This window comes from Glycine max, chromosome 7, assembly GCF_000004515.6.
Source record: "Glycine max cultivar Williams 82 chromosome 7, Glycine_max_v4.0, whole genome shotgun sequence".
NCBI lineage: Eukaryota > Viridiplantae > Streptophyta > Magnoliopsida > Fabales > Fabaceae > Glycine > Glycine max.
Genome location: NC_038243.2, coordinates 2,140,880 through 2,165,299, shown reverse-complemented (window position 1 = coordinate 2,165,299; position 24,420 = coordinate 2,140,880). Strand labels below are relative to the sequence as shown.

At 29.3% G+C, this 24,420-nt stretch overlaps 2 protein-coding genes across 2 annotated transcripts; both read left to right on the top strand.

The window, feature by feature from the left end:
- The first annotated feature begins 2,475 nt into the window (after positions 1-2,475).
- On the top strand, positions 2,476-6,038 carry LOC100778916 (transcription factor bHLH25). Its single transcript, XM_003529743.5, has 4 exons — positions 2,476-2,764; positions 3,053-3,394; positions 4,943-5,287; positions 5,861-6,038. Exons 1-4 carry the CDS (start codon positions 2,705-2,707, stop codon positions 5,921-5,923), a joined length of 810 nt encoding a protein of 269 aa, XP_003529791.2. The 5' UTR covers positions 2,476-2,704; the 3' UTR covers positions 5,924-6,038.
- A 9,431-nt stretch (positions 6,039-15,469) lies between these two features.
- LOC100778376 (transcription factor bHLH18) lies at positions 15,470-18,603 on the top strand. The gene is made up of 4 exons (XM_003529742.5): positions 15,470-15,753; positions 15,858-16,388; positions 17,582-17,941; positions 18,367-18,603. The coding sequence occupies exons 1-4, from the start codon at positions 15,718-15,720 to the stop codon at positions 18,463-18,465; spliced, it is 1,026 nt and encodes a 341-aa protein (XP_003529790.1). The 5' UTR covers positions 15,470-15,717; the 3' UTR covers positions 18,466-18,603.
- The last annotated feature ends 5,817 nt before the right edge of the window (positions 18,604-24,420 follow it).

Genomic DNA, 24,420 nt, shown 5'->3' with positions numbered 1-24,420 from the left:
TTGATTGTACATTATTTACTGGGACCCTTAAAATATAATTGAAGCATAGTTCTGATTAATTAACATGAATAAAGCAAATATAACGCAAGCATTGTCCCTATATTGTTGAACAATCATTATCATCTAATATATTGTCCTTTATATATATATAATATGTTGTGCGCTCCTCATGTAGTTGAACAATCATTTTCCCTATATAATCGTTTTCTAGAGTTAGAAGAGTTGTGATTGTGATTTTAAATGGCGGAATGTGTTGGAAAATTAGAGGAAGTGCGATGAGGTAGCAATAGCACCCCACCTAGCAGAAGCAGAAGACTAGCTACACAGGAACAACCCACACTCGTCTCAATCATACAGCTGTTGCAGCTGCGTGATACTTTCTTTTCTTTTCCAGTCTGCAAAGGTGGCATCATTAGGCACTGGTCACCGTCTTGGGGGGTCCATCTCTCCAAAACCTTCATCTCAATCACAACTTCACCTAAGATTAAGAACAACCTACTACGTACCTTACCTAGCTTGTGAAGGTGCTTTCATGGCGTACCTTCCTAGCTAGCTTGTTTCTTCGTAATACGTACATGCTTGTTTGGAATAGTAATGTTACATTACACATTTACGCCTACGCAAGATCTATTTGAACTTATATAACTATTCAAAGTAGGTATGACAATCCAAGATAATCAGACTTTCAATAAATTAAAATTTAAACACTTTTACAATTATTAAACCAATTAATGTACAACACACACATTATATTAGTCAAGGTGCAATAAGTTTGGATTTTTTAAGTAAAGAATAAAATTCAGGTTTTACATATGGATGGAAAACCCTATTTAGAAGGAAACATCTAATAAAGGTAACTAGCGATCAATTCTATATATGTACTAAAACATTAACCTTTTTTACTTAACATGTTACATAATATGGAGAGTACGGTCCGATTTCGCTGTCCTGTTCCCTAGACCATCTTTCCTGTTGTAATTATATTAACTGATGGCATATATGTGTATAACGCCTAGTTTGCGAGTTGTAGCCTACAATTTTGAATTGGAGTTAACTTCGGATTGCGATCATTTGTCTCGACTCGATCAAAGTAGCATATGCATGTGTTGCCAAGGGGCACCATGTATATATTGATTATTGACATTCTCGTCACTTTCCTTTAATTTATCATCACCGATTTCTTAATTCAAGGTTTTTAAATTCAACATTTCGCGTCAAAAGATGTTACACGTACTGCTTGATATTTACTCAGCACTTTATGTTTGGAGTTGAATTTATAACAAAAGGTTGTACTAAGGCAGTGATTTATAACCTTACATATGTATATAAAAAAAATTACATATAAAATTTAACTTCAGATATATATCTATATATATATATATAGGTTCGTCCATGGTGATATCAATGATTAGTGTACGGCAGCAACTACGAGTGCTGGACCTGAAACATACGCATTCAAAGAAGCAATTATTACCTCCATCTGAAGAGTGTACATGCATACATGATAAACGTTGCTCCCGATCGCCACTTTAATTGGTGGTCCATATTAACAAATATACAAATTAAAGTCACATGAGATATCAACTAGGGTTGAGTTTAGTGGAAGGGACTAATTTTTCATAAGATGATGAACTAAGATTTGAATCACACAAGGGCGAAGTTTGGTTCTGCAAAGCAAACGAAATTAAGGACACGCCGATAAAGACTGAGGCATTTATGCCAACTCTATGTCTAGTACGTGTGACTGCATGCGAAATGTCGTATATCTGAAATAGCAAGGACTTTGAAGGATTATTTCACCGTTCACTGGGTCACCGAGCTAGTTAACTACTCCCATTTATTTTATTACATTATTCCCTGTATATATACTACTACTACTGAATCAGACCATTTTGGAACTGCAGGTTTTATTCACCCCACAGACCTGCCATGAATGCAATTCTCTGTCTTATGCCACGGACACATGCATTCCACTCTTATTAGGCCTTTTGCCTTTAATTTTACTATACATCTGCCATCCTCACGTGATCATTCTTTTTAATTGGAGTATGCTTCCACGTAGACCAATGTTTGAGATTATTTGATGCATGGTGGTGAAACTCTTTTCCACGGTCAACACTGTGTGAGTAAAGGGTGGATATATGCCGTAAAAGTAACTCCTACTTTATAAGAATAATAGGATATATTAAATATTTTACCTATACAATATATGGCATTGGTCATATTTTCTGTTAATACCAAGTGTATATATAGATAAACTTATGCGTTGTTATTTTAGTCTAATGAGTACAAAAAAGAAATTTTCACTGCGAATTATAATCCTATCCCAATAGAACTGGTCTCTAAGATTGCACTTAAATTGTTTGGGTGGGAAGAGGAGATACTCCAAAAGAGAAAGAGAAAACTGAGACACCACGTCCACGTGGATCTTTTTTTAATAAAAATAAAATTTCAAAAGCAACAGGCATTCCTCCACTATGTCCCAAGTCCCAACCACAGCAATGCAGCTTTTTGCTCTGTCGCGAATTGTGAGTCCTTTACTCTATTATTAGATGCTCTCCCATCCCACGGTTCAGATCAAACCGCACGCTGGCTAATACTCTCATAAGTCTCATTACATATTTTCTTCTTGTCTCTACTAAAAACCAACTTGGTAGGTTCAAGAATTATTAATTCTTGAAGCACCCAGAAAAGACAGAACGCCATGCTCTCATCACTTCCTGATATGATGGAGGACTCATGGGAAAACTGGCTCTCTCATCTGGTAATTATTTTTCATTTCATAATTAATACTATTTTCTTAGCTCGTACGTGCCCATTATATATTAATTAGTATTATATATATATTTAGACTTTATAGTATGATCGATTATCTAGATCGATCTGTGTAACCGGCACATATCCAAAACTTTGGCGTTCATAATTTGTGTTTAAAGGGAATGAAAGACAATTTATATTTGGGTATCATAATTTTTTTATCATAAAATATTAGTTGATCGATCAATGTGTAACCCGTATCCGTAACTTTGGCTTTCATAATTTGCGTTTAAAGGGAATGAATGATGATTTTAGCTGCACCAACGCTGTATCCTCTGAAGAGATGGTTAGGTTGAACAATGATAGCTCAAATGTTGTAGCAGCGATTGGACCAAAAGTGGAATACACTGACTCCTATTTGAAGAGCAGTGAAGAGAAATTAGGAAGTTGTTATTGGCGTAAAAGGGGTGTGGAAAACCATGAGTTGGAGGCAAAGGCAAGGGATAATGAGAGAGGAACAAAAAGGGCAAGAACCTCTTCTGAGACACAATATCATGTGATGTCAGAGAGAAAAAGGAGACAGGATATAGCAGAGAAATTCATAGCACTCTCAGCTACTATACCTGGCTTGAAGAAGGTATGTTAATTATTAACTTGTTCATCGCTCATCATTACCGAGCACACAAACTTTGCTTTTTTCGGTCCATATGATGAGCTGAAATCAAGTTGACATTTCAAAACCCAAACACATGTTCAATAGTAATTCCTACAGTTTAATGTGTTTCTGAGAATGAAGTTTGAATATAAGATTTCATAGAAATTTTATCTAAAGTATTTCCTTAAAAAATGACCTAAAGTATCAATCATCATTAAGTCGATTTATCTTGGGTCTTTATTAACGTGTTTTCTCTTATAGTCTTGTTACATTTTATGAGAGAATTTTTCAACGCGTAAACGTAATAGTAAGATTACTGCAATATTAATGTATGATCGTAGGCAAACTCTATACTGCATTAACTTTTTATAATGTATTTTATGTACTTTATAAAAAAAATGGCGAAATTTGAATTGCATATAATGTTCACCTGTACATTAAGGCCCATTTCTTTACTTTTAAAAGAAAAAACATCTTTGAATTTGATGAAATGAAAAGATATATTTACAATTTGTAACAATTAAATGCAAAAATCTTTAAAAATGTTACTTCTTTTTCACAAATTACAAATCATAATGATGTAAAAAAAAACTAAAATTTATATCACAAATTATTTGTTTTAAGTTTAAACGGATGAAAACTTAGTTGGTCAATAAAACAAGTTTTCATCTTTTGAAACATTCAATTTTGTGTAGTCTGAACAATATATTAATGTTTGACTAATTATACAAAAGCACGGATTAAAAGAAGAAAATAGTTAAAATTATTTGTAAAACTATAAAACAAAAAATAGAAAACTTAAACTATGTTTTGCTACCGGCCCAGGCCCAATCTTATAGTTTTTTTAACAGTGCTTGGGTATACAGTGTGTACAGATGAACAGGCTTGCCGTGAGAACAAATGAACTTCTTTATAGGAAAAAAAATGGAAGACGAAAACTAAAAAGTATAGCACAAGTTGTGCCACAGTTCTGCATCGAATGTAAAAGGTCTTCAAAACCATAATACTGCTAGTCATAATTAAGACTAACAGAACAGCATGAAATAATAGAACTCTAATTAAAAAGCAGAAAAACTTATAGACAACAAATAAACTTATTAAATCCTATAATTCTGGTTAGCATTAAGAAGATTATGTAAGTAAATACTAAAATTGTGTGACATTCTCATATAAAAAGATGGAATAAATCGTCTTTTCTTATGTCTGATTTTTTATTGAAAAAACTTATACTATTAAAATGTATAAATGATAGTATTTTTCTTTCAACTATTGTTTTTTTTTATTAAGATGTTATTTTTTAGTTAGAATTAGAAAGAAATAAATATACAAAAATACCAATCAAAATATTTAATTTCCTTCCTCCGACCTTGACAAATATATACATTTAGAAAAAAAAAAACTTAAAATGTAACTTCTTTTTTGCAAATATTGTTAGACATAGAATTTTCATTTTTATTTTTATCTAAGATGGAATTACATTTTTGCTTTTTGACTTGGGATAAATATTAGTAATTGTTAAAATTAATATAGGTAGACAAGGCTACGGTGCTTCGGGAAGCCCTTAACTACATGCGACAACTTCAACAGCGTATAGCAGTGCTGGAAAAAGGGAGCAATAATAAAAGTATAAAGTCATTGATCATCACGAAATCACGTCTTTGTTCTGCTTCATGTGAAACAAACTCTAATGAAGTGCTCCCTCAAGTTGAAGCAAGAGGTTTAGAGAAGGAAGTACTCATTAGAATCTATTGTGAGAAACGAAAGGACATCATGCTCAAGCTTTTGGCCCTGCTAAAAGATGTTCATCTATCAATAGCCAGTAGCAGCATATTGCAATTTGGAAACTCTATTCTCAACATTATCATAATTGCTCAGGTAATTAAGCCATATTGCAAACAGTACTAGCTATCTCCTTCCTTCAATATAAGATTATTTTTTTCAATTTTGTTGGTCTTTTTTTATAAGAGTCTTTTTATGTTATATTTTGCATTAATTATTTTTTATCTAAAGTACCCTTAATTATTTTATAATATATGTTATGAATTAAAAAAATACATTCTCTCTTTTTAAGAATTAAAAAATAAGACTAAAACGCATTAATTAATTAAATGGAAAGTAATTAATTGGAAAGAGATAGATATTAAGTTCCAATAAAAATAATTTTGTAAAAATAATACAAATTTCTAATAAATTTAAAGTTATTAATTAAATTATCCAACTTTTTTAAAGAATGTAAATTAATTAAAAGAGTCTTATATTTAAGAATGCATTTAAGATAATATATAGTATATGATATTTCATTTTCGCAAGCAATATAAATTTCTAATTCAAATCTAATATTCTATAACCATACCACAAACATGTTTATCATCCAATTCAAAACTAGTTTTATGTTTGTATGATATATAATTATTTAAAATTATAAATATTGCCATAACTATATTGCAGATGAGTGAGAAATACAACTTGACGGTGAACGATTTGGTTAAGACCTTAAAGCAGATCTTTTGAAGTTGTAATATAATGTATGAGATGTAACTTCATGTGTAATCGACTTCTCAAATATTTGTTTATTGAGTTGGGAGTTCTTAATTATTGAGGAGGTAGCTGCGTGCGTTTTGATTTTTTTCTTCTTCTTTGAAATACTACAATATGGCATGTAACAACACTGATGTCGGGAGAAAGGAACGAAAGGAAAGGAAAGCAGCCAAGGCCAAACTAAACTCAAAGCTAGGTTTGCTGGAACATATATATAGAAGTCCAATCCTTCTATTTGCATGATAGAGGATTATTCGCGTTTACTTTATTTTCGTTAATATATGATTGATTTGGTTTGAGTTTGTTGATTCAAATGAAAATTCTACCCAAGTTTACGTTATACATTTAAATACGTATGCAGTCTGTCCAAATAAGACTACTTGGGTTATCCAATATGTTCGATTACATTTTCCACCAGGCTCCAGTGTTGTCAATAGTAGAAAATCGCAGAAAGCTATATAAAAATCCACCATAAAAGTCATAATATATCACGTCTTGCATCATCTGCATCAATATATTACAAATCTACGAGTCTGGATAATCAAGTACCAGCTGAAAATAATAGAAAGAGGCTCACTAGTTCATTACAAAATACAATTGAAATCAGAAATACTACCAATTAGGGCATGCATTAAACAACTCATAACAATAAGCTCATATGGCCGTCAACAGTTATATTATACCAATGCAAGCCCAATCCAATGCTCATGCATAGACAAACACCACTTTATGGAGCTAAAATCTTTTAGTGTGTGTTTTCCATGGGTATTTGCAAAATTAATTTTAAAGTTATATGATTTATATTTGAATGTTTTATTATAAAATCAAGTTAAGAGTAAAATTTAATACAAAACTTTAAATATAATATAAAAACCACTCAAAGTTGTTTTAATTTAAAATTAATTCTAAACTCCTAATCAATTCAGAATTTTTTTCCAACGTTTTTGTCTAACGTAAAATTAAACGTATGAAAATATTCAAAATTAATTATGAACTCAAAATTAATTTCCAAACTTCAAATCAAATATGAAGTTATTAAGAGAAATCAATTACCTATGTCCCTTGACATGGTAAGATATATCAACAACCATTAGGTTGACCATAAGACACGTGCCAAAACCATGTAAAGCCACACCTAACATATCAGTAGTGTAACAGTGCTTTTGTGCAAGGATGGCCAGGTTACCATTACATGCGCGAGGTGTACATCAACCACAACACCTTTACGTGTTTGGATAAAAAATTTCAAAATTTTAAAAAATTTAAAATATCTCGAATTTAATTTAATTTTTTTCATTTTTCAAATGTTTTATTTGGATAAAGTAATTTAAATTTCTTTCATTTTAAATTTTTTATTTAGATAGGACAATTCAATTTTTTTCATATGTAAAATTTTAATTTTATATTTTAAATAAGCGAAATTTTAATATTAAACTTTATAGAAAATAAACACAATCTAATTTTGAAATATTAATTTAAAAATATTTTCAATTTTTAATAATTTATAAATATAAAATATTGATAATTTTAACTAGGGTTGTTTTGCCTGACCACAACCGGTGATGTTTTTAAACCGACATCAACCAAGGCTATTTTCGGTCGAAAGCAAATAGGGTTTTTTTTTGTCAAAATGTGTCGAGAATATTTGTCAGATAATGTCAGTCAGGACTATTTTTTTACTAACGTTGGTTGGATCTATTTTTAAGCTGATGTTGGCTAGATTTTTTTACCAACGTCGGCTAGGGTTTGTTTGGCCGACACCAACTAGGGTCTTTTCGAACGACATTGACCAAGACTATTTTTCGCCAACGTCGGTCTAAAAAATCCTAGCAGACGTTGACAAAAAAATCTACTCAATATCAGCTAAAAAATAGCTTGGTCGATGCTGACCAATAGAACCTACCCAATGTTGGCTGAAAAATAACCCTGACCAATGTCGGACAAAAAACCTATCCAACATCGGCTATAAAATAGCCTTGGCTGATGTTGGCTAAAAAATAGCTCTGACCGATGTCGACCAAAAAAACTCTAGTGGATGTCGACTAAAAATAGTCATGTCCGATGTCGGTCAAAAATACCTAACTAGTGTTAGCAGAAAAAACCCTAGCCAACATCAACCAAAAAACCTAGTTAATGTAGTTAAGAAATAGCTCTGGTTGATGTGAGCCACAAAGCCCTAGTTGATGTTAGAAAAAAAATCTTAACTAACATCAGCTAAGAAAATCTAGTTGACATAAGCCAAAACACCCTAACTAACATCAACTAAAAAATAACCCTAGCCGATATTGACTAAAAAATAGCTTTGGTTGATGTTAGCTGAAAAAACCTAACTGACGTCGACTGAAAAACCTTAACAGGTATCTACTCAAAAGTTAGTTATGACTAACGTCAATAGAAAAAATATAGCCAACATCGGCCAAAAAAATCATTGGTCAACATTAACTGAAAAAACCTGGATGATAACGACAAAAAAAATCCTTCGTTGACGTTAGCAAAAATTTCCCATGACTGACGTCTGTGGGAAAATAACCCTAACCAACATCATCTAAAAAAATCTTAGTCGATATTGACAAAAAATAGCTTTGATTGACATCATACAAAAAAATTCTGACCGAAAAAACCTTGGCCAACATGAGTGAAAAATAACTTATGTCGATATCGACCGTAAAAACTTTGATCAACCCATAGTTGTGAGTGTTGAGCGAGAAAAAGTCGTGAGCAAGAACATGAGTTAGAGTGAGCATCTTTGAAAAAAGAATTTTAAATTCTATATTTTTTAAGAGAATTTGAAATCTCTCTGATTTAATCAATCAAAATGATTCATAAAAATATCACAAATTAAATCTCCTTTCAAATACTCTATCCAAATAAGTTATTTTATCATGAATCATTTTAAATTCTTAGAAAAAATAAATTTTCCTATTAAATTACTCCATCCAAACACACTATTAGGGATTTTGCCCACAAACGTCCCCCTCTTAACTAGGAAAAGAATTCATGTGAGACTCACAAACCCATTGTTCTATATCTCTCTTACTGAAAAATTCTAAGTAACCGAATAGAAACTCAACCCCTCTGAACTATGTTCACTTGCATATATTTGCATTTCCTTCTCAAAGGAATGCATCTCTCATCCAACAACTTGACACATGGATATGAATGTATGACAAGAACATTTTAATCCATTTAATTTCATTAAAATCCAATTTTTATGTCTTTGCTCTTCTCTATCCAAAGCAAAGCTTTAAAATTGTTCTTAATTTTTATGGCAAGTGGTGACCTGAAAGCTTTCCGTTCAAACAATGCAACAACAGAGCATAACCATTTGTACATATATAATATATAGAGTGAATCACCAATTTATGCCCTAAAATTGTAATGATTAGTCATATTGATCATTAAAATTAATAAAATGACAAAATTATCCTTAAATTGTAAGGTTGATTTGATTATTAAAAATGGAGTGTTAAGAGTTAAAAGAAGGACGGAGAAATCGTAATTTTGAATTCTTTCCACTAACATTTTAATGATATCTAACAATTAATATTAATTTTTATAAAAAAAAAATGTAAATTATCAATTGATTTAATCTTTAAAATTATAATGATCATTCATATTTGTCCCTAAAATTAAAAAAAAAATAGCTCCTGAAATTGGAAGGCATCAATCAATCTATAGTTTCTCTATTATTAGTTGGTATTATATCTAAATGTCATTAAAGGATGAATTGTTAAGTACTTGATTAGCAATCAACTATACACGCCTATGTAGTTATCACATCATAAGTGTAAAAGTTATCAAAATGTTAATTGGATAATGATTGACGTTTCCTTTCTTGTATCTTTGTTCTTATTAGTTTTCTAATCTAGAAAATGTCACCACAGTAATCCAAAAAATCAAGTTGTGTGAATAAGCACATTAAACAGAAGGACTCAACCTTTTGATGAACTCGTTAGAAAGGCATCAAGGAACAAATTTTACGGAGGAATTTTCCTAATGAATAAAAATTGACAATAGCATACCAATTAAGCCTTTTACATCAGGAGCATATCTTTTCACCAAGCACATTCAAACATAGACACAAACAAGAGAGTTCATAATTAAGGATCTATATTAACTTGTGCTTTTGAGCTTTCCTTACCAAAGATCCAAACAAAAATTATGTCTTTCAAAAATTAGGTAAGCCATCAAATCAAGCCTAAATTACTTAACTTATTAAATTGTTAAAAAATTAAGCTGTAAATGAGTTCATCATCATGTTATATTTATGCCTTGTTTAGATATAAACAAGGACATAGAATATTAATTAATTACAATTTGTATTACATGTAAGATGAAGAATTCTAAAATTTAAGGGAGGCATTGCACAGACTTTTTTACCCAAAAAATACAGGAAAAAATTACCCAAATAATATAAGTGCAAAATTGTTTACTCAAATGATAGAAAATACTATAATGAGAAATCAGTTTGTCTCAAATCGATTTCACAAAACTGTTTCTTTTTTTAACGTTGTGAAAATGGTTTCTCATGAACCTATTTCTCAACATGTTTTTTTCCATTTTGATAATCTTTTTTTTGTTTTTAATTTTTTGTTTAAGTTTTTTTAATGATATATTTATTTAGTTTGTTTTAAAATATTTAATCTTTATTTTTTGGCATTTTGATTTGTTTTTTATAATTATAATCTTATTTAATTCAATGCTTCACGCCAATTTTTAAAATATAACTTATTAAAAAAATAATATTTTAATTACAGAATAATATCAAAGGATATATTATCCTGCATATAATTTGTATCTTTTTTTCCCTTTCTAAACAATTTAAATCTTTATTTATCTTTTTTATAATAATATGAAAAATTAATTAATCCTTAAATTTATGAGTAAAATGACAATTTAATTCTTCAAATAAAAATATATTACTTTAAATTCTTAAAAATTATTATTATAAATAAAATTTGCATTAACTACTTATATATATATATATATATATATATATATATATATATATATATATATATATATATATAGAATATTAAATTTTGCATTTTTAATTTAGCCAGAATGATTAACATTTATGCTAGTAAGTTTTTATTAAAATAATTGTTAGTAAATAATTTAAATATTTTAAAATATATAATATTTGATATAAATGTTACATGTTTTTTATTAAATATGAAATAGTTTTTTTTTTTTTAAATAAACATAAAGGAAGGCGAAAGAAGACTAAGAAATACGACGAGCTAGACTACAATCTTCAAAAAGCAACAACAGTGTTTTTTTGTTTTTGTTTTTGAAAGGAGTGTTTTTTTTTTTTGTTTTCTTAATCGTTATCTTAGCATTTTATTATAAGTTGTTTATGGGAATCTATAACATTATTAATTGTTTATATATATATATATATATATATAAACACATTGATTGCTTGATTAGATCGGATCCGTGTCAACAAAAGGTGCACTGCCCGACATTTGTTTGGGGAACAATTTTTTATTTTTAAAATAAGATAAGATTTTTGAAAATGATAATATTTTTTATTTTTGACATAATCTTTATTTTTCTTACATTGAAATACAATATGATGATTGAGAAATATAGTTAGTATTTAATATTTTTATTTTTATTAAAATTTATCATTTATTTGCATCCATGCATTTAATAAGTGTATATTCTATTTTTGAATTTTAGCCTTGTCAATCCGTGTTTTAAGAATATTAGTTAAGTATTCATTAAATTATTATTTTTATTAAAAATCACAGTAGGAATGATTAATAACAATAAATATTATAATTTTCATTAAAAAATAATGAATTTAAAATCTAGGCACTATTTATGTAATTTTTTTAACTTTACCAATCAGTTAAAAAATAAATTTGGTATAAATTTTAAGGAAGTAACTGTAAACCGTAAATCATTCTTAAGAAATATTCATAAATTTTATACCTTATTTTATATACATGATCGAATACCACTTTTTTTTTCATGTATAAGAAATAATTATAAAATATTTTATATCCACATCAATATTTGCAGGGAATATTATAAATAGGTAAAAAAGAATTAATCTGACTCTTCTGAAATAAGAAAATATTCTATTCGCTTCACTTTATATGATGTTTTAGAAAAAAAAAATATTTTAAACTAATTGTCATTTTACAAAATTAACATAATATTAATTTTTTTTCTTCGTGAAATACCTTAGTGAAATTAATTGTTACTAGATAATTAATTAGAAATATAAAAGATATATTAGAAACTTACATGAGTATTTTTTTTTTATGAAATTCAAGATATTAATTATATTTTTTAATTCAGCCAAAACCTTAAAGTTAATATGGAACAGTAAAATACACTTACAATCATTTAATAAGTAAACCAACCATATATTTAAATTTGTAATCAGAATAAATATAAAAATAATTATAATTATAATCATTAATTTTTTAATCAACAAATATTATTCTTTATCCTCTAATATTCATATCTCTCACTCTGAAGGAATCAAATAGCATGATATGGTTCCAAATAAAAAAAATAAAAGAAAAACTGAAGGACATGAACTTGATCGCCTAAATCCTAATTAATGGTCCCTTCATTTGCAAAAGGACAAAACGGATTATCTCCGAGTTCTGAGTTCTGTTCACGCATGAGGTGTGGGCTTCTTTCGATGGATGAAAACGCAAAGCAATAATTGATTTTTTTTCCAGAACCTACAAGGAAAAAAAAATTGTCAAAATATACAACTCCTCAAATATTTACACAAATAATATACATAAACACGATTTACAGTATGAACTCAGGTTGAAATGACCCAAATTTACACTGTGATTTACAAAAAAATAAAAATAAAAATCCAGTTGAAAATTTGGATTCCCTTTACCTGAATTTTCAGCATGATTTTTTGTATTTTTTAAAAATATTTCTTAGAAATATAAATGAAGGAAATCAACAATTGCTTGATTATACCCTTAGTTTGTCCATGCTATATCCCAGAGGAATATCAAATTTTATTGTGTTTGTCCTAGTGAAAGAATAACCCAAAAACTCACATTGACTTGATATGTTCCATTTCTCATTGTAATACAACATTGCATCATGAGTAGGAGTAATAGTAGATTGAAATAGGTTGAGTATACCATCCAGTGTTCTATTGATGGTGCATAATAATTCTATGAGATCAACACACGAGTATTGCTCATTGCACATCAATTGTAGAGATTGAAAAAAAGATTGTTGACGTGCATCTATGAATGGTTGTGAGTAGTATATTTCATCTACTAATTGATCATGGGTTAACTTAAGGGTGTTGTACAATAATCAATTAGTTATTTTTTTTTACAATTTTTGAACTATGGTAAAACTAAATAAACTTTAATGAATAGTATATCATTTCCTTTTAATTATTTAACATTTTAATTAATTTTTATTTAATTCATAAAAAATTACACTATCACTAAATTAAAAATCACTTTATACATATATACATATATATATATATATATATATATATATATATATAATATTATAAAGTCAATAATTTTACTATATACATTAATTTATAATTGGATGATAGGACAGAAAATATTTACAATATTAGCATGTTCTAATCAAATTATTTATTTAATATCTCTAATAATTATTTATGAAAAAAATTAAATTATTGTTTCTTAATCTTCTGAACATTTTGCTTACTTCTCGATAAATTGAATAAAAAATTCATTACATTTAAGAAAAACTCTAACAACATTTCTAACACATTCTTTTTTTATTGAATAAAATAAGAAATGAGACACCATAATCTTATATTTTTCAATAAATTTCAACAACTCCAGTAGAGTGTTATAAAAAGTGTGCTACAAAGTATCTTGTTAACATTTCTCAATACCCTTTAATAATTTTATTATTTAATCATGATATCTACAGATATAATAAGTATTTGGATTTAATTTTTTTTAGAATATTAAAAAACTTAGTTTAATTTATAAATCGATAATCTTAAATAATTAATAGAAAAATAAAAGTTAATATTTATTAAATATTTGAGTATTAATTTAAATAATTAAAAATAATTTTACATTTCTGACATGCACAATCAATATATTCGGGACTGTAATTAAAAATTTTATTTCAATTTGATATAAAAGCTGATATGATCTATGTATGCATGCATGGAATATCTCTGCAAAAAAAAACGTGAACAGAAATAAATTGATTTCATTTTATAACTTTTTTCACAAAATTGTTGATTTAACATAAATATATAGCCTATGTAAAAAAAAAATAATATTGCCAGTAGTATGATTTTTCTTATTTCAGGGAAATTACTATTTATAGTTATTTATATTTTATAAGTAACAGTTCCTAGCTAGTTGAATTTGTCTTCCATAAATTAGAGAGGGAGAAATTTAGAAAGAAAAAGAAAAAAAGTGAAGATAGAGAGAAAAAAGATGAAGAGAAATAAACAAATAGGGAGGAAGGCATCCAATGATCCAACCCAGCGTCGAGTCCATATTGCATAGATGAATGGAAGAATCCTCTCTCCCCCTTTATTTTTTTTAATGCTCCCTCCCTTCTATATGAAAAACTTGACGATGCGTTTGGTACATGTTAATAAGCGAAGATAGAAAACTTGTGAAGAGAAAATGCAGTTTCAAAAACAATATCTCTCGCTTGAAATGGTGGTAAAATAGAAGGGGGTAAAAGTTTTCTTAAATAATAGAGAAAACAAGTGATGATGAGTAGTGAGAAAATTGAACAGATAACGAACACATCTTTATCCTAATTATATTTATACTTGTGCACACCATTTCTCCCTCTTGATAACTCTAAGAATTAGGATATAGTAAATGTGATTTGCTTACTACTTATTCGGTCGACATTAGAATATGAAGTTGGCCCAAAATGTAAAAGTGAATTTGACCCCATTGGACAGAAAGTAGGTTGGTCTAGAAATCTGGCACAATCCGCTTTATTTTTTTTAAAAATAAATTAAAGCAACAAATAATTTAACCCAAGACCAGTGCTGAAACATAACCGACAAAACTTGATCTAACTTAACTTATACCAATCCAATCCTGATGGCAGAGTTAACTCAAAGGATCAAACAGGATTCTCCATCGTGCATATTTCATTTGTAGTTGAAATTATTGAATATGTATCCCAGTACCGCTAGCGCAATAGTAAAATGTAAACACAAATAAAGGTGATAATTCTCTTATAAAAATATTTTTGTCTCAAGAATAATTTTTTAATCTAAATTCCATACTTGTTTTGAATTCTTTACATAAGTCTGTTTAAAGATGAAAATAAAAAAAGATAAAAAGAAATAAAAAAAATTGAATTAAAATAAAATATTAAATATAAAACATATAAAATCCACAAAAAAAAAATATAAAATTTCTCTTCAATATTATTTCTTCTTTTCCTTTCCTACCCAACACACTAAAAAAGAGAGGTAAAAAAAAGAAAGAAAGGCAAGTACGTGATTTAGTGAATAGTACAGGTTGTGGAACTCGGGCTTATTTGCTACCTCCCTCATCGGGGGGCAATCATAGTGACCCATCAGCAATGGTCCCACACAGCACCGTTCCCTCTGAAACATTACCAGTCATCCAACGGCTGACATTTAAGTTGCATGAAAAACGAGTAATATCTTGTCCCCATCCTTTACCTATACTTGTGGCGCTCCCTCGACTAATTATTATTAATATTCTATTCTATTCCTCTTCTGCTAACATCACACATCACAACACAACTTCCACATTCCGATGGAGGAGTCATGGGAAAATTGGCATCTTCATATGGTAAAACATTACTACTACTACTACTACTTCTTCTGTATCGATCCAGCATACTCAAATTAACTCTTAATTTATTTATTTTTTCGATTGATGATTAATTGTTGTAGGAAACCGGTTGCGAGAACGATTTCTTAGGCAAGTGTCACGGCACTGACGATGACGAGTTCTTCAGAGACATCCTTCAGCAACCACCACCTGCGGCTTTCTCTTCCGAAAGCGAAAGCGATCACTCCTTCCTCGCTGTCCAAAACACTTCTAGCATCCCCAACGACGGTGCCGTTTTGTCTCCTAGGAATTACCTCGTCAAAAGCAGCAGCTCCAACTCCTTGGTCTCTCAAAACGCTTCCAAACGACCTCGTCGTTTGTCCTCTCCCAGGACTTACATTCTGTCCTTCGACAACTCAACCATGGTTCCGGCCACACCCGAAACCCGCCCCCGCTCCTCCAATAATTCCCCTCTGCCTGCCAAACGGGCCCTGGAAAGCCCAGGCCCAGTAGCCCGAAGGCCCAACCAAGGAGCTAAGAAGATAAGAACCTCTTCTCAGACCATCGATCACATAATGGCCGAGAGACGACGGAGGCAGGAACTCACGGAGAGGTTCATAGCACTCTCAGCCACGATTCCCGGCTTGAACAAGGTAAATTAATTCATTCATTTAGTCAAATTCTATTTTATATTGTCAAAATGCACATGCCAATGCCTCACATCACTTTAATTACTTTTTTTCTTTCTTTCTTTCTGTACACCACTCTAATTATTATTATTAAGAAAAGATAGTATTGTAAGTATTATAATAATTTATGGTAAAGATGAAATCTGACTTCATATTATTATATTAAATATTGAATAATTGTCCTAGCTATTCATTATTTGATTCTTTTGTAAATCGTAATCTTCACCGTCGATCCTAGCTGTTGAAGCATACTTTATATAATATTTTAGACCAATTCTTAGTTTTTGCAGATAATTAAATGCTTATCATGTTGAAGCTTGAATTCAACTTAATTATAATCTAAATCGACAGCGTACTTCAACTGTTCATTAATTATTAGCCTCCGTGTCTCAGCATGAGTCAGTCATGGAATCCTATAGTGGATTTCTATCGTTTAAGTTTTTCTTTTCAATTCTTATCGATTACTAACCCCTACTGAATACAATTATTTTTTTTATTAAAATATAAATTAATTAAAGTGCATAATTTTGGCAATGATGAAAACAAAAGTGGTCTTGATATGTCACCAGATCATTCTTTTGGGGTCATTGACTATGCGTCACCGACCATTTGCAATATTCTATAATATACTCATTAATTTCTCATTATATTATTTCGCATTGGACTTGATAAAAAAAAAAATCTGAATCCTGTAGCAAAATTTTTAACAACCATTTTTCTTACGTCCAATTTGTGAGTACTATTCTTTTCATCCCGTTTACGTTACGGTAAGGAAAATTAATTGTAGACATCCAACTCATTTTTTTTTGTCGGATTAGGTAAAGTAATAAAGAGAGAGACAAGAAGAAGAAAAAAAAGAGGGAAAGTGATAGATATAGTAACTACTAACTAGTGTGATAATAAGAATAAATTAGAAACCAAATGAAAAGTGGGTATATTTATAGTTAATTACTTACCTTAAAAAGAAGAATAGGAAAAGGCTGCGAATTTTTGTGTGTCTGTCTTGTTATCTATGTCCTACAAAATAACATTCTAAGTCACCACGGAATGAAAAACACGTGGTAATGCTAAAACCACAAGATTACAAAATAAAACATGGAGGCACTAGAGAAGAAAGAATGATAAGTGATTTGTAATTGTAAAATTTCCATGTATAGACGGACAAGGCTTCTGTACTTCGAGCAGCAATTGATTACGTGAAACAACTTCAAGAAAGGGTACAGGAACTGGAGAAACAAGACAAAAAAAGGAGTACAGAGTCAGTAATATTCATCAAGAAACCCGACCCAAATGGAAACGATGAAGACACCACCTCCACTGAAACGAACTGTAGCATCCTTCCTGAGATGGAAGCAAGGGTGATGGGGAAGGAGGTGCTCATTGAGATCCACTGTGAGAAAGAAAATGGTGTTGAGCTAAAAATATTGGACCACCTTGAAAATCTTCATCTCAGTGTTACCGGAAGCAGTGTCTTGCCATTTGGAAATTCTGCTCTCTGCATTACCATCACAACTCAGGTATGCTACATTGCTATGCATCAATCAAGTTTCATGTTCTAAAAGTTCTAGCTTGCATAATTTTTAATTAGTATTATATATATTATGATTATGATAGCCCTGTGAGATTATTGCTTTCTATACATATGTATTGGTTTGGCAACTTGAAAATTGAATTGGTGTGTATTAGCATGTGTGTTTTGTTTCACATTGAATTATGTACAGTTGCATTGAAATGTCAGCTGATCTAATTTTAAGGAAATTTTTACATGTTTGATTTCATAATAAAAAATAACTACAGGTTCAAAATTTTATCTTGTGTTTACCATCAACTTTCTTTTATAAAAAAATCATTCAAATATTCATCACATAATTTTAAAATCAATTTTAGAAAATCAAGTTCAAAATTCATTTTGTAACACTCATCCAATTTATATGTATTGCAGATGGGTGACGGGTACCAAATGACTGTGAATGATCTAGTGAAAAACCTTAGACAATTGTTCTCAAAATCACATGTGCTAAGCGACAGCGATCCGTACTAGTGTATCAAACAATGAGTTGTAGTGTATGGAAATCGAAAGTTTTGGATTTATTACTCTCTTTGATTTTGGCTTGTTTTCATGTTGATCGTAACGTTAATAAACAAATACTAAATGTCTGACATGAATTTATGCCCGGCATCTACCCTGATATCCCATTAATGTGAAAACGAAATTTCTTTTTACGTTGGCAAATACATAACCATCAGAATTCAGAAAAGAGGCATTTTATATTATTGCCAATTAATAATAGAGCAGATAATCGAGCAGGCATTAAAGGAAGGAATTGTGAACGTGAAGAATGGAGTATGAAAATGGCCGTGAAATTATGTGCAACCATATATGATCCCAGCCCCACGTTTTTGCTTATTAAATTTATATATCAATTGATAGTATGTGAATGTACGTCATAAACGTTGCCATCGAAAAATCTTAAATGCTCTAGTTCGGATAACTTTGATGTTTTCATAAGTATATAACTGCAACGATTTTTTTAAGTACCTCATTTTTTTTGCCACTTTCAAAGAAAACAAATATTTTTATTTATATCTCATTTAAAAATTCTCAATGACATTAATTATTATTTTCTCAATAATATTTTTATCATGAAATACAAAAACAATATATATATATATATATATATAATTTTAGATAATTTAGAAATTCATTAATATGCTATCTATAATAAATAATTAATTATATTTTAAATGCATCATATGTTGAAATAAAACATTGCGATAAATTACTAATTAGTTATGAAATTTTATAAATTTAATCTACAATGTACAAATTTTCAACGACTGAAATGGTTAAATTGTATTCTTAAAAAAAAAAATATTAAATAGTAAAAGTGTAAAAGTTGATCCTGGCCCATACGAGTATGGAATGTTCGCTTAACCTTTGTATTCATCTCTCGTTCCTAATTTACCTAGGTGCCTATTTCAATGCTTGTGATCGATGTACCAATAATTAAGTCTTCAGTCAACTGGTGTAATACATTATATCAACTTTGGGAGCAATAGCCGATATGTTACATCAATACATGTTCCTTTGTGCATTCTAATCTTATCTAACTTTGCTAACTTCTCACTCTCAACATGTATCTTGTGTTAGTTTTGGAAGCACGTCTTCCTATTTAATCTTTTCTTGAATATCCTCATTTAAGAAATGAAATATAAGCTCAAAAAGGAACTGCAAAACCTAATTTACCTCTCAACTTACACTAACCAAAACCATATGGTTAACATAAATACATACTTATGTATAATTTTTTTATTGTATCATTTATTTTATCTAACATGATTCTCTTTTTTTTTTCTTATCTTTCTTTTAAATTATAAAATTTATTATACAAAATTTGTGAATGAGCAACATTATACATCCTTTATATGCAATATGTTTATTTTATTTTTTTATCTTTGACATTTATGTAAAGAATTCATCAGTTTATGATTAATTTTTAAAGAAGAATTTATCTGATTACTTTTAATTAAATTTCTTCTTCCCATCACATTTTTTTCATATACAAAATTTCAACTTGACCTTATTTAATTAGGAGATTAATTAGTTGATTACCACTCTGACTTATACCTTGTTTGTTATAGATTGTTTATATATTTCATCTATAAGGAAAAACTGTCTATTTATTTAAGTCATAGATGTAGAGAAATTAGTTGCTCAACAAATTAGCATATATACATCACACCCAGCAATCAACTCTGTTTCAGCAGAAAGATTAGGGGCCAGAATAACCACAAATAGTTGCGGCTCACATGAGAACAACCAACTGAGGCATTAAAATATGCATCTATGATTTTAATGGGTTCCATGGCTAGGTACTTAAATAAAGAAGAAATTGAATGGTCAAGGTTCTTCTACAATAATATTTCAACTCAATTTGAATATAATGCCGCAGAATGATAGGGAGGTCGGCATAGGATTGAAATAACTAGTCATTCAAATTTTTCTTTTCTTTTAAATGTGAATATTTTTCTCTAGTTTTTTTCATGATGGAATTTTGATCGGAAGGACAAACAACGTAATCCTTTTTCAAGTTAAATGTCGATAGCTCGGGAATTCTAAATGGTAAAACATTTTGTACCGATTGGCTGGCAAAGACAGGTGTAGGGAGGATGTTGATTTTAAACCTTGGATTCTTATAGTATGTTTGGATAAGCATGTCAGAAGCTATAATATGTAATTTCCAAGTCTTTTTCTACATATATATCTAGCCAACGCAAAAATACGAACATATATAGGTGGGTTGAAAATGCTAATATAAACACAATATAAGCCTGTGGAGACTAGCGGCAGTCTCTTGCCTGATGCTATGGGAATCGTTTACATTTGCTTGTTTTCTTCCCCTTTTTTGATGCATAATAAAAAAGGACAAATAAAAAGAAAGTGATTTGAATAATAAAAGGTTAAGAAAATACAAATTTCCTGCGTATCCAAGAATATTATTGAATTAAAAAGGAGGAAACCTTCAAAGGGCGAAACATGTGAAGAAATATTGCCCTGAAGAGTTAATTATATGTTAACTCAATTAAACGTATGTTTGGTTCTCCATATCATAAGCACAAAGCTTGCATCACAAACTTGAAAATTATTAGTAGGAGTTGTATAGGCTAACTTCTTATTCAGAAGTCAGAACATGGTCACCAGGTTCGCAATTCGCTCCTGTATGTACGATACGGAACCAGAAGTGCATGTTGTCTAACGACATAACATAGAACCAAACAGGTTACTACCATAAGATTTTTTATCTTTTTCTTTCAGGTTCTTACTTCTTTTTTTGGGTCTAGTTCAAGTTCTTACTTTTGAATAGAGACTTTGTTTTTTTGAATTATTTTTATTCAATTAGAAAAAAAAAACATTAATAATTATTATTGTAAAAAAATTTAAAGAAAATTTACAGTAATTATTAAAGTATTCATAATCTATAGCGAGTTTTTGATAAATTTATAAATGATTGATTTCGTACTTTATTTTGTAAAATTTAACTATATCAATCTTCAACTTCGCCCTTTAATATTTTTACTATAAACTATGAAAGTTTATATAATTTTTATTCTATTTTTCTTATTTGTGATTTTAATAAATCATAATTATATTTTGACAATTTTTTGTTTTAATATTTTAATATTTATTTAAATCATAAATAGTTTAATTTAAATAGACTCATACCATAAAATATTTTTATACAAATATCTTATACACGTTTACATTATCGCTAGTATTAATGAATTGTATATGATGACAGGGGAAATGGTAAAATTCTATCGAATGTTTGTATAAAAAATATTATTGTTTATACTTATCAAATCAATTTTACTTATATAATACAGATATAAATAATAAATAAATATACAGGTAAATATTGGTGAGTTTGAATAATTTTAAAAAAATATTGTGATGATATTTTTAATATTACTTAAAAACTTATTTAGCCATCATAAAAAAATAAACATTTAAATAAAAACATTTTTTTCTGAGAAAAAAGCTTAAACCCACGCCTGTATGTACATACTGTGATTTTTCACAATGTCTTTTCAATTTTGTCCCCACTGAATTTCTGGATCCCACAAAATTAGCTGGCTCGTTAGAAAAAATCAATTTTGTCTACACTAACTTTTCAATTTTCCAACGTGTGTTTGATGGGGGAGAAAAGGAAAGGATCTTGGTGAGTGTCACCTTCATGGTGTCATGGCATGGACTCGTGGCAGCCCTGTGATAAGGCATGTCTTGGATCAGGCATTTGAGGTCTCCATTCTTATTGCTCATTTCGAGATTAGGGAATCTGATATCTTCATCAGGATGCAAATTTGTGGCCGTTGAAATAATTTAAGATATAAATAAAAAAATTTAAATGTTTTTTATACTTATAAATTGTTTATTTTGATTTTCTTATTTAAATTATTTTTTTATTTTACTATTTGATATTTTTTATATTCAATTTTAACATATGTTATTAGTGAATTTGTTATATAATAACATGATACTTGCTTAATTTATCACATCAATCAATTATATTAATTTATCAGGTCATATATTTTGTTTAACCTTTTAAGTTATAGTTCACATGTTTTTAAAATAAGAATCGTTGTCGTTATACTCTCATGATATCATGCATATTTTAATGTTTTTCTATAAAACTTTTGTATTTTTTTTCTTTAATAAAGTAAATTAGGATAACTCTATAGCATTATTGGTTTCTATAAAGAAATTTTAACAATTACTGTAATTAATTAATTTTGTTTTTTTATAATCATCCTTCCACGGGAGACATTAATTGCATATGAGCATGATTCACAACTCAAGTGTCATTCTACAAGCCTAAAAAGTTAACTGGGCTAATGTGGCCGAATGAAGCTTATCCCCTCAAACTAAAAGAAAGTTGTCAAGGTCCACTTGGTTGTAGGCTAGTTGGGCTGCCATGGAAGCTGCATACTAAACATCACTGGGGACAAAAATGAAGGGGAAAAAAAGTCAAAAAGGAACATCGCTATAGAGGTTCTGCTTAAAAAATTACAAAAAACAGAAAAGGGACAAAAGGGAACACGCACTATAGGTTGTGCTATGTCCTTTGGTTAAAGGCATTTGAGATCGGTTTGTCTGATGCAGAGCGAGTAGTGAAAGTGGTTCCTCCTCTATTGCTTATTTCAAGTTCAGAACTGGGAAGAATTTTACTCTAAAACAATCTACTTAAAATCCACAAGAACTTACTCAGTTGTGGATTATTAGTTTGTTGACTGCCTTTTGCTTGAAAGACTTGCTCTCTTTTGGTTGGGATTTCGTAACATATAGACAGAATGATTCCTTAGGCTTTTTTGGGAGTAGTTAAATTTGTATATATGTTCATTGCTAGTATAACTTTTGATCACATTTTTCATTACATAATAGTCCACTTTTCATCACATCGTAAATACAATTGAATTTTTGGCTCCTATGCCATCATCTTCATTTTATGAGGTGGATATAATTAATAAGAAATTTGTCGTGTCACACTAGCTACACAACTTAATTGATTGTTTGGGAGTGAAAAACAAGGAAAGAATATCTCAATATTAATTTTGTGTTTGGATTAGAAATTTTAAAATTTCAAGGAATTTGAAATGTGTAGAATTTGAATTACTTTAATTTTAATTTTTTACATTTTTCAAATACTTTGTTTGGATAAATCAATTCAAATTTTTTTCATTTTAAATCCTTTGTTTGGATAGGACAATTCAATTTTCTCCATATGCAAAATTTTAATTTTATATTTTAAATAGATGAAATTTTAATATTAAACTTTATAGAAAATAGACACAATCTAATTTTAAAATATTAATTAAAAAATATTTTCAATTTTTAATAATTTATAAATACAAAATATTGATAATTTTGACTAGGATTGTTTTGCCTGATCATAACTAGTGATGTTTTTAAACCGACATCAACCAAAACTATTTTTTTATTGACATCAAATAAGATTTTTTTTTATCAAAGTATGTCTGGAATATTTGTTAGCTGATGTCAGCCAGGAATATGTTTTGACTAACGTTGGTTGAGTCTATTTTTCAGTCGATGTTGACTAAATTTTTTTACCAACGTTAGTTAGGGTTTGTTTGGCCGACATCGGCTAGGGTCTTTTTGAATGACATTGACCAAGGCTATTTTTAGCTAACGTCGGCCTAAAAAATCCTAGCAAACATTGACAAAAAAATCTACCAAATATCGGCTAAAAAATAGCTTGGTCGATGTCGACCAAAAAAACTTACCCGATGTCGATCGAAAAACATCATTGGTCAATGTTGGCCAAAAAATCCCTAGTCGAAGTTGGCTAAAAAATAGCCCTGACCAATGTCAGACAAAAAATCCTACCCAACATAGGCTATAAAATAGCCTTGACTAATGTTGGCTAAAAAATAGTTTTGACAGATGTCGACTGAAAAAACTCTAGTGGATGTCGACTCT

Coding starts and splice junctions, on each gene's coding strand:
- LOC100778916 (XM_003529743.5), top strand. CDS start 2,705: ATGCTCTCATCACTTCCTGATATGATGGAGGACTCATGGGAAAACTGG. Junction 2,765..3,052: donor AAAACTGGCTCTCTCATCTG/GTAATTATTTTT, acceptor TTGCGTTTAAAG/GGAATGAATGATGATTTTAG. Junction 3,395..4,942: donor CTATACCTGGCTTGAAGAAG/GTATGTTAATTA, acceptor AAATTAATATAG/GTAGACAAGGCTACGGTGCT.
- LOC100778376 (XM_003529742.5), top strand. CDS start 15,718: ATGGAGGAGTCATGGGAAAATTGGCATCTTCATATG. Junction 16,389..17,581: donor CGATTCCCGGCTTGAACAAG/GTAAATTAATTC, acceptor TTCCATGTATAG/ACGGACAAGGCTTCTGTACT. Junction 17,942..18,366: donor GCATTACCATCACAACTCAG/GTATGCTACATT, acceptor TATGTATTGCAG/ATGGGTGACGGGTACCAAAT.